The sequence below is a fragment of the Parus major genome, chromosome 1A (assembly GCF_001522545.3).
Source record: "Parus major isolate Abel chromosome 1A, Parus_major1.1, whole genome shotgun sequence".
NCBI lineage: Eukaryota > Metazoa > Chordata > Aves > Passeriformes > Paridae > Parus > Parus major.
In genome coordinates, this window is record NC_031773.1 from 54,232,602 (window position 1) to 54,251,067 (window position 18,466).

The window sequence follows — 18,466 nt, forward strand, 5'->3', positions numbered from 1 at the left end:
CTGAACGTTGCCAGCTAAGAAATTCAGTCTGAAAGTCACTGAAGAATATGCTCAGATGATATCCATACATATAATCCACCAGATAAATTGCAATATGATGCCAATTACAGCACGAAATAAAGTCATCACAATATGGTATAAAATGCCTTGTCTTGGCTAAGAAGCACCATGCAGGGAAATTCAAAGAGGCAGCATCACCTTTAAAATTAGAACTGAAATAAAAAACAACTAACTGTAGCATATGAAAGATCAGGATAATACATATGTCAGTCACATGCAATGAATATAACCTGAAAACCATCACAATTTCCTGGACCATATGTAGCCACATCACATAGAACAGCCAAGCAGGTTCTTTAAAATAGTTATAGAGCACACTAGATGTATTTTTTAAATAGATGTGAAATGTTAGTGGCGTTCCCTCCTTGGACATGAGCAAACTGCTGTACATCGTTATGTGTTCAGGCTGAACATGCAGAAGGTGCTGAAAACCACCAGAAGGTACCTTTATAGTGCTGGTCACGAGTACAAATGGGTGAGGGCCATCAGTATGAGGTGCAATACCCTCCCCCAGATTGGCCAAGTGCAAAAGCTACTCCTTCGAGTTAGTTTTCCAGATCACCCCTCTGAATTAGCCCACCACATACGTGAGTTTCCCACTATCAGCCCTCCTTTTATCAGGTACCACAGGGAAAGTGGAATCCTATCCATCATGAGCTCTGTACACTTACATTCACAGCTAAAACTACAAGCTGCTAATTAGGCAGCGACCTAAAAATGCCATGTGGAGTGGCATCAAACATCTGAAGGGTCTTCCTTTCATGCTCACTGAATTATTATGACATGTCAAAGAAATAACTGCCGTCCTGATGATAATGCCAAGAATTGTCCTCCCTCCAGTTCAGCAGGTGCTCCCCGTATCTTCCAGCAAAGAAAGGCAGTGCCATGTGCCCTTGGGTATCCCAGTGGCCATCTGAAGCACCAGATTATTTTTCTGACCTTGTGACTGGCATGCTCGATATCCACTGAGAGAATGCCTCATCCATTTCCTGGTACCTTTGTAATCCATCCGGAAGTCACACCACATCCATTCCTCATAGCCAAGGCTATCTTTGACAACGAACAATAAATAAATGTCATCCTCTTTTCCCAGCTATTAAAATTTCTCTGGCATGCAGGCATTTTCAGTAGCACCCCCAGCCTTTATCACATCCCCAGCACACTGCTTGAAGCCAGTGTGAGGAAGTTCACTGCAAAGAGTTGAGAGGAACAAGTCTTACTTGGGGAGCTGTTCATAGGGAGCTCAGCAGCTGATAAGTGAGAGGGATTCACACTGTGCAGGAGAAACAACCCAGAGAATGGAAGTTATACACAAGGAGTTAACAAAGCCATTTTTTAAGTGACCTCCTCATTAAATAAAGAGGAGAACAACAGTGAAGGTGCACAAGCAGGATGAGAAGAGAGACTTCTCTCTCCAAACAAACTGGAGAGCTGCCTTCTCTGTTTCTGCACTTTTCAGCATTAAATCCCCATCTAGTAACAGGCATGTTCCAAGGAAAGCACCCATGGGTAGAAATCTTCCACTGCTTCTTCTCTTTCTGAGGTATAACAATGTTCACAAAATGAAACAAGAAAGCTTCATGCCTTAGATGTCCTTTATCAGCACCACACACACATGCCCAACAGAGTTATTACCCTAATCACAAATGTTTAAAATTCAACAACAAAGGCGGAAATCCAATCCATGCATTCTCTAATTGCAGTCCACAGAAAATATTCTGTGAGTCTCCTGTGAGTTTGTGTTGTGGATGCACACACATCACCTCTTGCCACTGAAAATCAGTTCAGTGTGCACTGGACCAATGCCTTCACTGCTGCCAGAACAATTTCTAGCATTTCCATTCTCCATGCTGCAGAAAAGAAAGCAATGGTGCCACTGAGAATGAGCACAAGGTTTTCTCTCTTACCCCTGCACACCTACACTTTAAAGAGAGAGGCACACAGACTGCATGCCTGTTCACTTCACAATCATTCCTTAAGAAATTGCAAGCTATCACTTCCAGGTTAGACCTTGCAATGAAAAAGGAGAGAAAAATGGCTGCTAAGACTGCTCTGTTTGCTTCAAAAAGAGAGCAGAACACCTTACACTTTATGAAATGTGAGAAATCAACTGATGTATCTCACGCTGCCTCTAAGCTGTAAAACACTGAGTAATAGCTTGTCTGGGGCTTGAATGAAGGATGGTCCTTCTTGGGGGAAGCAATGCCCTGTAAAAGGCCACTGCTGCTGCATTCAGAAAGGTGCTTTCCTAAGACCCTCATACAATGAATTGTCCCTGCAGTTCATGTCCCCTGAACTTCCCTCTCCCTGTTATAAAAGGGATTGTTTGAAGTCAAATGGCATAATTTATTTCCAGGAAAAGTGCTGCTTCCTGTTTGCTTTCCTCGATAATTCATCCCGCCCAGCCCAACACAATCATCTTCATACCACTGAATGGCAGTACCATGGTTCAGAGATTGTGTGAGTTGTTAAAAATAAAACAGAAAATAGCTTTAGAAATGTAGAACTGCCTGAAAATAAAAATATTTCCAATTGTATTTCTAATTATATACATACATATGCTCCATCCCTTTAAAGCGTTCAAGGTCAGGTTGGAGGGAGTTCTGAGCCACCTGGTCCAGTGAAAGGTGTCCCTGCCCATGGCAGGGAGGTTGGAACTGGATGATCTTTAAGGTCCCTTCCAAACAAACCCTTCTGTGATTCTATACCAAGGGCTGAGGGAAACATGTCCAAGTTGATCCCCAGGAATTATCACCAGTTCCATGTTCACCGTGGATTAACTGGAGCTGAAAGTGCTCATGTGAGCACTTTCTCAAGATGGTTCTGGTTTTACTGGATTAGACACAAAAGCAGACCACTTCACATCCAATTTATCCAGTGCTTGGGGTTTTCAAGGATAAACACAAAGGAATCTTTAAGACTAATTTCAAAACATCTAATAAGTAAGTGCCCAAAGAGTAAAATTCACATTGTTTAACATTAACAGTGGTCAAGCGCGAAACTGAACTTGTCACAAAAAAATTACAACTTACAGTTTCAAATCAAACAGCAGAATTCATAAATCCAGACTGAATTGTTTTTTTTAAAAATTCATTAAAATATGATAAAATCTTTTTCAAGCAAACCAACAATATTAATCCTACATATAGTTCTGTCAGCAGGAGAAGAAATAAAAAGCAAACAAAACTTCAAAGAACATAGAATAAGATCGCTCAGAAGTCTTCAGTACTGGGCTAATGAGAATTTTATCATTAACTTCCCTGAGAACAGGATTAGGTCTAATACAAACAGTTCTGTATAGCTCTAGCAGTGAGTAATGAAGGCAGGAGGAATATGAGATGATGTACAACCTGCAGGTAGAACTGGTGAATACCTAATAAGGTGTTTTCCTATATTTCCCATACAGCATCTGTCAATGTATTATCTAAATTAATGACTCTGCAGTCTCAAACTGTTTGGTTCATTTTCTGTCTCTTATCAGGAGCACAGGGAAGATTGCCAGGTTAGACTGAAAATGTACATGACCTGCACATTTTAGCATAACACAGGTATTAAAAACCTGACACCCTTCAACTACGCTTTTCAGTCATACATATATTTGAGGAAAAGAAATTTTTTGTACTATTTCCAAAGTGACTACCAGCACCTCTCCTAAAGAAGCTTCCACAACTCAACTGAAGGAGAAACAGCTTGTAACTCCCTACAATCCACAAAAAATCCCCTTCCATGGAAGTGCATATCTGATTTCTGACAAGGCTTGTACAACTTCACTTTCATTTCTGCAGTATGATTAATGGTACCTCTGAAATGCTGAATTGGGAAGTATGGCTTACCAACTATATTATTTACGCTAAAGAACAATTTCCAGGTCATTTCTGATTTCCCACATTCCATTACTCTGCTGACAAAAAAATATCTTCTCATCAAGATGCATCCAACGTTTAGGTTTTAGAAGCATAGCAAAAGTGCAAATAGAGGAATCAATTTTATTTTCAAAAGGCCCTGCAGATGACAGTTCCCAGTCCTGTTTGAAGTAAGTGACAAAAAGCCTAATGACTATGGGAGAGGCAGAGACGCTTTACAACTTCAGTGTGGTTTGGATCATTAACAATAATTGAACGCGGGAGCCCGGGCCAAGTTCTGCCCCCAAATCAGACCAATTAAAAGCTGAGACATTCAACTAGAGAGACATTTTCATCAGTTGAGCTTGCCTGCATTAGTTATTACTGGGATGGTTTTTCACCTCTCTTTGATGCATTCCAGAGGAAAACATGCGCCTTACCAACCATTTCATCTGAAGATGAGGAAACATTTTTTTATTTTTTTTTTATGCTGTATTGCACAGCTTTTGGTGTTACCTTGAATGCAGCAATGCAGTGTAGGCTGAGTAATGTCATCACCAGCACCAAGAACACTGTGGCTAAGTTCCTGACATCCCAGATGGACTCGACCAAAGGGATGCTGCCAACCTGCCAGTCGTAGCACAGGGTGATGGGTGCCAGCAGGAGCCACGCGTTGAAGGCCAGAAGGTAGGAATAAGTTAAAAACCTGCAAATGAAAACAGGTAATGTAACACATGGAATGACTGCCAGCACAGGAAACATTTTCCTTTGGCATTTACCACACACCACACAGGAGGAGGAAACAACAAAACAAACTAATCAACAACACTGCACCAATAGGCAGCCCCACACCTCTCTGTCAACAGAGATGCTACCATAGAGGAGGGGCACTTTAAGGTAATTTGAAGAAATAACATAAGATCAGTAACATTTACATGGTTTCTATGCACCAGCCTTTGGAAAACTAACAGAACTTCAACTCCCATTTGAATGTTAGACTTTTGAAGTGACTTTTTGTCAGCTTAAACAATAAATGAGTAACTACACAGGTACATACATATATATTGAACTTTTACACAGTTCACTGCATCACTGCTGCAATACAAAATATCCCTCCAGCTGGGTTTAACTTACAATTTAGGGTTTCTTCTTTCTGTAGCACAACATTGAGCAATTAAAGTCAGATCCTTTTCTCTTTGCAAATTAAGGCACAGGGAGAAAATACAGAAGAAAGGAGGGACAGGGTGATTCTTAGCTGATCCCATCACCGTTTCTTAGGGCTGGGGCCAGATTGCATGAGATGTGCAACAGAAGTGATGGGGAAGAAAGGATTTCAAACTGTTGTAATCTTCAATAATCATTATTCTCAATAGAGAGGAAATTAATGGGTAATGGAAATGGTGAGGATGCTGCCCTCTGGGAAGTATGCAGGGCTTTCAAAGGACTGAAACAGAACATCATGCGTGCCACTGGGTTAAAGAAAACAAAATAACCAAATCAAACCAACATCCCTCACTGCCCCCAGGCTTTTGCTTCTTGGCATCTACTTGCCAAAAAGTGCACCTAAAGTTGAAATACTTTTAAGTGCAAGAGACTGCAGATTGATTGTTCCAGTAATCATGAAGCCAACCAAGTAAAATTGTGACAGCCTTCAATAAGACAAACCCATCCTTGGTGTGCAAGTGGAAAAGTCCACATTGTATGCTGCCCAAAAAATGGCAAATACTTAAAAAAAAAAGGAAAAAATTGCATTATATCCTGCATAGGATTTCTCCCATCTGAGCCTGCTTTGGCAGCTGTTACCACACCCAGTTGCCATGGTACCTTGCAGGTTTATTAAAGTGGTAACAGAGGATGGCAAAAATGTCAAGGCATGGAGACAGAGTTTACATGTCTCACTTGCCACTTACAAACGTGCCTCTTTGTGGTCAAAATTCAGCCCCTTACAACAGCACTTACAACATTAGATTTGTGGAAGAATGGTAAGACACTGCAGCTAAGTGTGACTCCAGGCAGGAAGTTCCCAGATGGGTGTTGGGCCCTAAATTTCTGTGAAAACCTATTTAAATAACTACAAAGTTAGGATATCAGTTTCTCTTCTCATCCAAAAAGCAAACGTCTCCAGCAGCACAGTGACCCAAAAGCAAGGAGGCTTACTGAGCTGGAATGTTTCATTGTAAACAGTCACAGAGGCACATTCTCATTTTCCCACAGATCTTTCTGAACTCCCAGTTCTGGAAAGTGGAATATTCCCACATTTTTAAGGTTTTCAGCCATTTGATACACTTCTCTTCCACCCACACCCTCCCCCCCCCCTCCGCCCCCATTTTTCTCACCTTCCCCACCCTGAGGTACTAAACAAAAGGGATAGAAAGAAAATCCATCTTCTCTTAACAGAGGCAGCGATTTAAAAGCCAGTTCCTATTTAAGAGAGCATCCCTCAAAATTATAACCTAATTTTGCTAAAACGGTTCTTATTTGATTGCTCACTCTTTCTAAAGAAACAAATGTGTTTTTTAGTCACCAACCCAGTCTCTCTATTACAGAGAAACATAGCAACACAAAATCTGGGGAGACTTAATCACACCAAGGCACTCGCTCGTGACATTTTGTGTGGCCTGACCCACCTCTGCCCAGCCACAACAAAACAGACTTCTCCATCAGCCTCAACACATCAGCTCAGAAGAGGCTGCCAGTGTTTATTTACAGCTACTTACTTCAAAGCCAAACTGAGATCCATTTCTGGCTTCATTGCTAAAATAAAAGCATGTCTATTTAGATGAATCTGAATTGTTACTACAACTGTGCAAATTTGACCGGAATTCCAGAAGCACTGAGTTAGTTTTGCACTTGATGCTTTAGGAGAGCCCAGTTTTTCGAGGGAGTGTCCTTTTATGCCCTGGCATATGAATATTTTTAATAGGCATCACAATATTCATAGAAGTTTGTATGCAAACCACAACACACACCAGAAAACCTTCCCCTGCTTACTCAGGCTGGGCTGCTGGGTAGGAAGGAGCAAGAGGACATTTGGGATCTTTGCAGACTGCAGCACTGCAGTTAAGGACAGACTAGTTGCTTTTCTGCATCTTCACTGATAAGGCAGGAGCTGATATATCCTTACACAGCACAGAATAAATAAACACCTTGCTGCCATAACAAATTGAGTCCGCTTAATTTAAGAGGTATTCAGAGTAGCCAGATCAGTGTGAGTTAATGCATTTCTGCTGGAAAGGCAGGGCAAGCTGAAGATGGGAAGACAACTCCAGGCCAGGTTTGTAAGCAAGTGTCTGTTTCCAAGTGCTTGTGAGGTTCATGTGAACAGGTTGCTGCCAGAGGCAGCTCCCAAAGGAGAAGCACAATCACTCCACTCCACTATGGCAATAATTAGTGTTTAAATACTCTCTTCCAACAGCAGTGAAATATTTTAAAGCCTGTGACAATCATTAGCACCTGTACACAGTCAATTGGTTGGCCTCTGCAGACACTCTACTGGAAAACCCTTGTATGTGGCTCTTGTATCAACAAGCCTAAGGAGAAAGCTAAACAGGAGAAAGTTTGGAAGAAACCTCTTACCAAAGCTGACACCTCAAGGAATTAATTTGCAAATTTTGAAAAGACTTGAAGATTCTGAAATCACTTCAGGAGCTAATTACTTTTCAGCAGCCTACCTGCAAATGGCAACAGGAGTATTTTCTTTTAATTAGTTGACTGAGTGAATTACATTTTAAATTAATGATTTTCTTGCTTCTGGTGTCTGCTGGAATTCCAAGGGAGAAAAATTCCTGCTTGTAGCATCTCCTACTCTTTCAGTTAATCCCATGAAAACCAGAGTATTACTGGTGAGGTGACTGGAAGAGTCTGCCCCTTAACTGGCCCCCAGGCCAGGTAACAGCATTTGCATTGCAGCGAATTTTTTTATTTGCAAATTTAACATGGAAATCCAAGTTTCAGTAGGTAGCAAGTATTCTTTTCACTTCTCATTGTCTCTAGCATGCTCAGAAAAACACAGTTCCTCCTGTAGGTAGACAGTGTTGTCATGGCAATCCAGTTTGTTTAGTTTTAAATTCTTTCCGTTTCAATGTTCTGTTGCATCCTTTGAGATAAATACAGGATGACTCATATCTAGAACTTGTTGCAGAAAACAACTATCTGAACTGTTTCTGCTGCAAAATTGCATGCAAAGGGTACTTCTCAAAGCCATAACAATATGATAGGAAAATACTTGAGGAATTCTCTGTTACCCATTGGTGTAATAGAGACCAACGAGCTTGGAAAAGCCCTCATCTCAGCTCTGCCAAATCCAGGCAATCAGAGCATAAGGAATGTGAGACTAGGTAAAAAAAAATTACAAGATTTATAGAAATTTGAGGCGTTTCCTATCTTTTCTGATTTTGGAGCACTTTAAGTTTTCTCCCCACAGCACCCAGGGACTGAGATTATACATTTCTTTCTGAGACTGTGCTACAAGAGTGATCACAAAGCCCTGACCATGTCCCACCAAAGCTGCATGGAAAAGTGAGGACCTGTGATCCTATTTTTTCTACCAGCCACCCAGTTCTGGGTCAATCCCATTCCTGGCAGACAGCCCTACCCACACAGACCCAGCAGGGAACCCACCTACAAATGAAGTATCTCCCAACACTGGGGATTTTAGCAAAGCAAAGGCAGACTATTCTCCTGGTTGGGGAAAAATTCACCTTTGTTGAAGGCAGGTAATAACTGCACTTAACTGGTACCTGGGGAAAAAAAGAGGGGAAGGCATGAAGCAGGTGGGGATCTGAGGCAGAAGCAGGAATAAAGTTTTTGCCCATTCAGAAGTCACAGACCCTGGTTATGCTCTTCTGACACAACCTGCACACTGCCAGGCACTCAGGGAGGTTTCAGTTCACTATAAGGGTAAGAAGAGCTTTTTTGTTAGGGAAAAGAGCTTTTCATTTGTATTAACAGCTGAACTGATTTCAGCTCCAGGCTCTCTTCATCCTCTTACAAAGCCTTAAACCCAAGTGTGTTTGACAAGTCACTTCACAATAATGTCCTCCTAGGACATGTGGCTGCAATTATAACCAGGTGGTGGTATTTTGGATATTGTCTTCAAATTGAGTATATTTACATTCCCCCTAGGGAACTCCCAGTCCAGTCATACCTTCCCACACGAGTTTATTTTTCTGCTCTGTATATTGCCAGCCTAAACATTTTATTTTCAGAGCCTCAGAAGGAAAAAATTCCCACTCTGTCCATCCAGCTCATTCAGAGATGGTGGAGTAAACTACACAAACAAGGATCGGGCGGACAAATTCCATTTAACATTCAAATGCGAGTACAAGTTAGAAAATACTTGTAACTAGAAAAGTAGCTGTGTATTCCCTTTCATCAAACCTTTTGCATTTAGGACAAAAATCAGTAAAGGACAGGAGTAGGAAAGGCAGGGATAAACAGAGAGCTGCAGCTTGATGAATAGCAAGGTAGCTCCTCTGGAAAGTGGGCTCATGTGCGCCAGGGACATGGGGAAAAGTGGGCTGTGTTGTCTTCTACAGCTACACAGCCTGAAGAGCTTTAATCTGGTGAATGGCTCTCAGTTGTTTCAACTCTGTGGCTAAGGATCTAAAAAAATCTATTAAAAAAAATACTGAATTCTTTAAGAGTGAAAATTCTGAAAGAGCCTGTGAGTTTCCAGTGAAACCCAAGCCTCCTGTCAGAATGTCAGAGCTGCAAAAGCCAGGATTGATCTCACACTGTTTTCCCTCTGCAAACCCCCGTGTGCTGTGGGTGAGGACATGCCTTGTGATCACACCTGATCCTCAGCTCCTCACATTCCAGAGTCACACAGCCCAAATTCCCCAGCAGTGCCCAGCAGTGGGCAACTGCTTCAGAAGAAGATTACGGAGGCAGCAGCAGATGGAGGGCTCTGTGGACAGCCACTGAGATGCTCAAGAAATTAAAAACCAGACCTCATAAACCCATTGGGATAATGCTTCTGAAAACAGCTCATGGTATCCCACAGCATAACCCACCCAGTGCTGGTGGGAGCCAAAAGGATGTTCTGGGCGTGCTGCTTTGCCTCAGAGACCAGCCACTCTCTACCTCTTCTGTGTGGAAGTATTTTGGAAAGCAAAATGCATGGCCTGTAGGAGTCAATGGCCTCTGCTGTGGCTGCAGCCTCTCTCCTCCATGTGCAGACTCTGGCAGGGAAGTCTCGTTGTGTAAGCAGCACTTGCAGCAAGCGCCACAGCCCATTAAAATGCCTATCAAATCCCAGAGCAGCACTACCAGGGTTTATTCATCACACCAAGAACCCTTGTGTGAGAGGGAGGTGCTGAAATCTTTCCTGTGGCTCTGGGAGCGCCACCTTCTCTGCAGAGTGGCCTTTGCCTTAGAGCACCATCTTCCAGCCAGGCCTTCCCCCAGCTCCCAACACCCCTTGAAATAAAGTCCACAGCTCACACTTAATGTATGGGCTCTCTGGCCCCTGGGTAGGCATGAGGGCAATTTTTACCAACATTGTTGCTCTCCCTTTTGTTAGAAGTGATCCCTGAATGCTGGGTGCCTGCAGGGATTACACACAGGGCAGAACTGAAACACCTTTGAGCACACGATAGAAAGCACTGACAAACCAGGCAGAACTTCAGCATTCAGGTAGCATGTGCAAGCCTGGCTGATTAAAAGCTGATATGTCACAGGGGTCTATTTTAATGCTATTTTCTAGCCTAAGGTCCATGAAAACTCCATATCAAAGTAGTTGCTACACTTGACTTCTATTTCCTTGGCAGAACTGGCTGGCACAGGGACCCATTTTCCCAACACAGGTCCATGGTTTGCCTCACAGTAGTTCATTCCCTTTGAAGTTACAACTGGGCTGATTAAATGCATTGCTCAGAAAACAGTCATAAATCTCTGTGAAAAGGATTATGTGCCAGTTTTTATGTATAAGCACTTCTTCAGCTTTCTGCAGCACTGAATTCTCATTTACCTGATTGAAACAGCAAAGCAATACAGAAAGCCAACTTACAGAGAGAACAGTTCAACCACAGGACAATGTTATCTCAAGGCAGTCCAAGTAGAAATGCATTAACTATTTAAAGAAGCACCACAAATAACCTGCTTCACGCCCAGGGTGATCAGCCACCAGAGATCACAAGGCAAATGCCAGCAGAAATTAATATAACTTGACTCCCAAATACATAGGGTTTTTTTTAAAAAAACAGACTTTTATTTAGAAATTAGAGGCAAGATTTAATCTGTTTCACACAGCTTGACACATGCTGCACAATGGATTTTTCCCTTGTCTTGCCACAGTGTTGGTAATAAAATCTGTTTATCCAGAGGCCTCCTAATTTTTTCCCCTCAAGAAGGGCAAAAGAAAAAAAACATTGTGCAAAACATCTGAAGCATGTCAGCCCTCCACTCAACACCCTTCTAACTCTGGAGCTGAACTTCTGGTACACTGGTTACATAAAGTTGGGCAGCCCTCAAAACTATTCTAGCTGCATTCTCTCTCCAACTCTGTCTGATACAAGCAAGAATGCTTGAACAGAGGTTTGGGATTGTTTTTTCTATCTCAAATATTGCTAACCCGTAGCAGATTTTGAGATCAAAGTCTGCTCCTTAAGGTAAGGCCACTGGAGACAGTACATCCTGCAGTGCACAACAGCCTGGAGGGGACAGCCTTTCATGGCAGGGCTTCAGAATAGCAGGATTCCCAACATCTTCATTTCTGCCTCCACTGAGGGAGACCACGACAGACACATCTCATCTTCTCAGAACACCTTTGCCAAGCAACACAATGAAGGCCACGGAAATGTGGCTCATTTATGTCACTAAGCTTTGAGGTATTTGGGAATATCACTTGTAATTTTAACAAAAGTAATTTAGTGAGCTTGCTGAACAGCTGACTGTTTCTAAAGATTGAAAAACTGCCATTATTTCAGCATAGTATGCCCTTCAATTGTAAAATAAATCATTATCTGTTTTTAATCATTTTAATCATTATCTGTCTATTTTAATTTATACATTTGTGCTGTCCAAGATTTGAGACAAGTTACACAGAACACAGTCGTTTTCTAAGGCCAAACTGAGCCACATCAAAGGTCTGTGCAGCAGTGACCAAAAGTCAATGCCAAGTAAAGCATATAAAATGATAATTTTCCCCCAGTTCCTAGCTGGGGAGCTGGATAAGTTGGAGTTTGTGAGTTGGATGTGGTTTCTGCATGTTTAGTAGCCTCGATTTCTTATTTCAACTGGGCAAATTTCTCTTTGAGTCTGCAAAAACATTCAGCACACTCCTGGTATCCTGCAGGAAGAAGCTCCCCAGCTCAGCCACTTGTTGCAAGACACTTCCTTGGCTTGCTTGGACCCTGTGTTCTCTGAGATTCATTTCATACACCCTAAATTCCACATGCCCCCCTCCTCCACACAATCATGGGTGCACAGACCTCTCACAACCCCAATCCTGTAATGTACACTGTATCAGCTCTAAGGGATCACAAATTCTGACCTCACAAGTCATTGCTTTTTCAACCCCCTAACTTACACCTTCCCCTGATGCTGGCCCCAGTAAACCCTGCAAAAGTTACAATGCTCTCTGTTGGGTTCATCCTGTGCCAGCCAAACTCCAACTCCACATCTAACTTCGTGTATTTCACAAGGACTGCCACACATTTCCAAACTACTGTTTTTCTTTTCTATTCCACTGATATCAGCCTTCCTTCTAGTCCCACAGAGCTGGCCAAGCCTTAGAATAATTTTCAACTCTGTTGAAAACCATAACATTTACCCTGGCGAGACACGCACATAAACCACATTTCCAGCTCAAATAAAGACAACTCCCTGAAAACAGGAAACTCCCACTTGCGACCTAAATGATCATCAGAGCTACAAAACAACTTGCCCACTGCCTGAGACTAACCCTTGCTTCAGCTACAGTAACAATGTCACTAATCACTTCAGGAGCACTGCCCAAAAACCTTCCTTTCAGTTTCTGGTCTCCACACCAAACTTAGCTCTTTTACTGCCTTCTTCCCAACTCAACCCAACTTGCAGTTACCATCTTGGCTTCAGTGCTGAATCCTAATTACTGCCTTCAAAACCTTGGTAAAAGCTTCCTACACCAGCTCTTCATGTGCTGCTGCTACTGTAGCTGTCCACAGCTGAGGAACACACACTGCTTAGGAGCTTCCCTGAAGTTGGACCCTAAACACAAAGGCTCCTGTGGCCCTCCTGTGGGCTCACTCCAACAGGTCCATGTATTCCCTGTGCTAAGGACTCCAGAGCTGGATGCAGTGTGCCAGGAAGGGTCTCACAACAGCAGAGGGGCAGAATCACTTCCCTCGACCTTCCTGGGAGCCACACCTATGCCACCTGAACCTCGCTAGCTCCACCTGACATCCCAGTCCTGCCCTTGGGATGACTGGCACAATGCCAGTTCAGCAGCAGCAGCTTCAGCGCTGACCACGGCAAGATAAAGTCTCAGGTGAGAGCTGTGCCTTGAGTCTGACAGAGGAGAAGGAAAAGGTTTGTTGCCAAGATAAAGGCTGTGGTCAGAGGGTGCATCATGGGCTGTCAGTTCAGAGACAGTCACTGGGTCTCAGGACTGACACTGAGCCCTGCTGCTGAAGGGATGGGTTTCCTGAATGGAAGATAAAGCCTCCTGGGTAAATTGCTAAAATGAGGGTTAAGATCAAACTCAGTAGAAGTGGAAGAATTGGGATAATTAAAGGGTTTTAGAATCCCTTCTGAACAGTAATACTGCTTTTTACTGGAATGGATTTCCTTAATTAGGTTTGGAGTGGGTAGGTGGTGGTGGACTGCAGGTGGAGCCGGGGCTGCTGCTGGGGCCAAGGGAGGACCTCAGCCAGCAGCACTCTGACTTGTTTTTCCTAAGTCTGTTAATAAAATCCGCAGTGCCAGTGCTAAAAATAGTCACTGCTTCATACCCCGAGAATGACTTAGCTTTTGGGTTTAGAACACCCTCCACTGTCATTACAAGAGGAAAAGAGACAAACATGCAAAAGAACATGTGCAGCACAGAAGAGGTAACTGAAATTAGGCCAGGATCATTTGTGACTTGGTGACCTCCATCTCAGCATAAACACATCAAAAAGGGACAGCAGCAAATCCTTCATGCTGTGCTGCACCGAGCCTGGTATCAATAACTCCACTAGAAACAAACACTAGAAAAAAAGTCAGAGCTTTCCAAACAAGACAATGTGCTTTCTGGAAGCACTATAAGCCTTGATGGTAATAGGAGCTGTTGCCACGTTATCATAAAGGTTCCCCAAATGAAACCCAGTCCAATTCTGCAGCAGATGTTGAATAAGGATTGCTTGATCTTAACCTGTATCTCAGCTGCAATTTCACTGTTGGAATGAGGAGCCAGCAAGGCCAGAACTGACACACAGTAAGACTGCTCCCATTTTCATTTGAGACATCAGGAAATTCCTCCAGAAGGCTCTCAAGTGTCTTTCAGTAGCTAAACAGAGCAAACACTCCTGCACATAGCCCCTCCACCTTCACTGCTCAGTCACTGATACTACACCAAGAGTCATGGTCACCCCCTCTTTATACAAACTTCAGCTGAAGCCAAAACTCTGAATGCTTCCATCCCGTATCTCAGCCAGTTTTAAGATTTTGGATTTTGCCATAGTTACTGGCTTTTCCAGTCCTGTGCTCAGGCAACTAAACTATATACTTGGAGCTTTGTATAAAAAGAAGCACACATTTTTCAGTAAGAAAGCACCTGTAATACAACCCTACATGTTGTATTACAACCAACCCTAAATGTCCTCTGGGGTTCAAATAGTTCTGATCTCTTTCTATTCCAGACAGAGCAATACCAAGAAGCAATTAAATTGTTGACAACACAACAAGTTTTTTTCACTGTCATCTGCAAACCATTTTAGCATAGGAAAATGTAACATCAAGACCACACTTTTGAAAACTTTTGTCTGACTGCTGTCATCATACCTCGTCAGTAAATACGGTGAGAATGAGGCTGGATTGTCCTGCTCTGAGAACATTGGCATGGAACCTCCCATTATCCAGAGGCGGAAATACAACACGAGGATCACCTTCAAAGAAGAACATCTCAGTTAGCAATGCGCTACTAAAAAGAGCTAGGACCTCCCCCAGATGTTTTGTCGTGACAGCTCTCCATGCTGTGTGTGCAAAGCAAGTCAGGTCAACAGTTTAGGCAAAATTCAAGTTTAGCACCTTATACAGGGTGACAAACCTGCCAACCCTCAGCACAGACAGCACACTGTGACTTTGTGTGCCCCTCTTCCATGTCTGCATTACTGACAGCAGCTGACACATCTCAGTGCCCACCACAAAGGCAGCATTCTGAAGGACAAATCTGCCACTCTGCTGCAGCGTAGACTGCAGAATTCTGCCATTGACCTCTACCTAAATGCAGAGGGGAAAATGATGGGTGAAGTCTTCAAAGTTATCATTTATCCATGCTGGCATAGGTGTAAGGATAAGCTTCATTGGTGCTTCTCATGCTGCACAATCCTAATTCCTGGAAGAATTTCTGCAAGCTGCCACTCCTTCACCTTTCTGGTAACCACTTGTCAAAGGACAAGCAAAGGGATCTGGCTCCTGGAGCAGCACAGGGAGCTGCACACCCAGAACATTCCCACGGAAATGCTTGTTTTTTCCTGCAACATTCATGCGTGGAGAACATCAAGCAGAAGTTTTTCTTACAACTTTTACTGAGCCCTGCATTGGCATTAACAGCATGTCACTGACAAGGCAGCCCAGTGCCACAGAGTCCTGTGTATTTAGGGCAGGAAATATCTGCAGATGATTACATGGTTGCAAGGGCAACCACTATAAATCAAAAGGTTTGAGGTGAAAACACACTAATATTCTTGTTTCTGCCCAGCAGAAGTTTTCTAGACTAATTCCCAAACTTAACTTCATATTAAGGGCTGCCATCTGAGCTTTCTGAGTCTTTTGGGATACCACTATGCATTGTTCATTCTCATCAAATACACAGAAATACATGGCCAAGTCCATTCATACTTACATAGCTTATCACCAAAGCAGCTCTCTTCAAAAAAGGCCTTGCAGTGTACAAGAAATTCTGGTTGTTATTTGCAGTCAGGTAGCTGAAATATAAGGAAACAAACATTTGTTGAAGTACTTTGGAACACTAACTCATTTTTCAAATGGAGAAAAATGCGTACATTGATTCAACCACCCTAAATGCAATAATAATGACATAACTCCTACTCTTCAAAGGTCTTTCCTCATAAGTAAAATATTGAGACTAGTTCAAGTAATACACACTATAATACACTACAGTTTTGCCATTAAAATCTGGGTTTGGTATGTTTGTTGGTTTAGTTTTTGGGTTTTTTTTAATCTTCAATTAACCCCTTAATCCTCAGAAAAATCCCAAGTTTGTCTCAGTGAGATTGCTGTCTTCAGACTCCCAGAGGACTGGGAGACATATTTTTAAAAGGTCACACAAACAGCAATTCAATTTTAGACCATGATTAAAATGCAAAGACTCCTTGTTCCCAGCTCTCTGCTCAGTCTCTAGAGGAGAAAAACTACCTAGCAGAACTGATTCTAAGCATTTTTTGGGAGCGTATTCTGCACGCTTAGGTTTCATCATAAGTCTGCTGACAAAGTGCTATGATAATTAATATTATCATAGACAAACACACAGGTGGCTTACTGTTGTAGGAATGTTCATAAAACCCTTCCTGTTTCTCAATGAGTAAAATGAAACTGTATTTAGAGACAAAACTACGCATTTATTTTAATACAGAGTAGAAGCACTTGCCAAAGTCTAAGGAACTTTCTTTGTATAACAAACAGTGCCATATCCATGACAGTAATTTCATGGCAACTCCATTCCTATTGAACCTTACAGATGCTCCATCATTGTAATAAAGCAATGACAAAAAGAAATACAGAAGAGACAACAGGAATATTTTAAGCATATAGTAGGTAAAAAACTATTGAAAAAAATGACAACTTGTTTTAAGAAGTTATAAATATCAAGTAAACAAAATAAATTCAGAAGGAAAACATTTGCAGGTTCTTCTGTATAACATATAGTCAGTATCAGGATACTCTGTGTAAATGATTTACAAAAACTGCAGGTTGTATTGCAACACCTTCAAGCAAGCTACCTTTCCAAGCATGAAATTCTCATATGTTTCTCCTGTGAACATCGAGCATATAAAACACACCTTATTTCCTCTCCAAATTCCTTAAGACAGTCTATCACCTGACTGCTTCCACCCTTCAAGTCTTTGGAAAAACAAGACTGAAGCACTTGCTAATGCAGCCAAGTTTGGTACCTGGGGTTTTGTTCAAATTTTCTATAGTAGGAAGTTTGCAAGCCTGGTCACCATGGCAAGATGAAGAAAAGATTACACTGCAGAAAAAAAAAGCACCAGGGCAAAGCCAGCAAGAAACAGAGGCAGCATTTACCAAGATGAAAGAAGTACATCTGGATGCTCTGTACAAAGGAGCTGCTCTTCAGAAAACTTTCCCTAAGTGCCATGCCTAAAAACTAAGGAACTAAACCACACACCACAAAGCAAACCAGACAACTTTCAGTCTTTGGAGTCTGCTCATTGTGAAATGTTGACATTTAAGCACCAAACCTGACTTAAATGTCAGACTAGTCTTCAAGGGCTGAACGTCTCAAAGTGCAAAGTTTCTTGAGTTCCCACTGATTTTAATCAGGCTGCAGCAAGTACAAGGCAGATGAAACTAAGCCTTCAGCTTTGTCTCCCCATGAAAGGTCAGGTTGGCCTTCAAGTGCTCACCATGGCCCAGCTCCAAAGCCCACCAGAAGCAAAGGGAAAGCCTCTCATTGACTTTAACAGCATTTGGACCAAACCCCAGGCTTTTGTCCCCTACTGGAACCCTTTATGAAATCAACCCCCTTGTGATTTGCAGCAGGAAGTGTTTGGTAGAACTTTGTTTACATTTTTATGTGTGAGAGAGGAGAGGCATCTATTCATCACACTGTCTGACTCTTTTCAAGAACCTGTTTTCACTCGTTTTTGCTTTTAACTCTCTGCAACACTTTAGGCTGGAATTTTTCACTACAAATGTTTGCTTTAGGTAGACTTATTCTGGGAAAGGATCAACTAGAAGAGTTCAGCTCTTTTCTCCAAGGCTTCAGTTACAGCCAGAGAAGCACTTTTATCAGTGTCAAGAAGTCTGCCAACTTCATCCTTGAGAAGCAGCATCACCTTGCACCAGTGACCCAAAACTTGTGGGGTGGCCATCATCTCCAGGCCCTGTGTTTGCTGTCCTCCAGAGAAGCCACTCATGGTCAGGTAATGAAGAGTTCAATTAAAAAGTGAAACTTTTCCATTTTGAGAAAGCTGCTGTCCCGAAGTCTGTCTGGAAACCACAAAAGATGACATGGCTCAATGCTCAGCAAGCCTGCTCTCCACCCATCAGATCGACCTGCATGAGCGGCATGAATGGACAGGTCACACTCAATGCCCCAAAGCTTTAGAAGAACCACAGGATTTTCCAGAGCACCTTACTGGGCTACCACTTGTGTCAGGGAAGGTAGCTACCAAAACATC

At 42.4% G+C, this 18,466-nt stretch overlaps 1 protein-coding gene across 1 annotated transcript in view; it reads right to left on the minus strand.

Moving 5' to 3' along the window:
• The window catches only part of TMTC1 (transmembrane O-mannosyltransferase targeting cadherins 1), a 134,233-nt gene that overhangs the window by 68,134 nt on the left and 47,633 nt on the right, over positions 1–18,466 (minus strand). Inside the window, exons 6-8 of the mRNA XM_015628669.1 lie at positions 15,928–16,009; positions 14,865–14,968; positions 4,419–4,608 (exon numbers count right to left, since the gene is read on the minus strand). Coding sequence (XP_015484155.1) covers positions 4,419–4,608; positions 14,865–14,968; positions 15,928–16,009 — 376 coding nt within the window. The remainder of the gene's footprint in view (positions 1–4,418; positions 4,609–14,864; positions 14,969–15,927; positions 16,010–18,466) is intronic.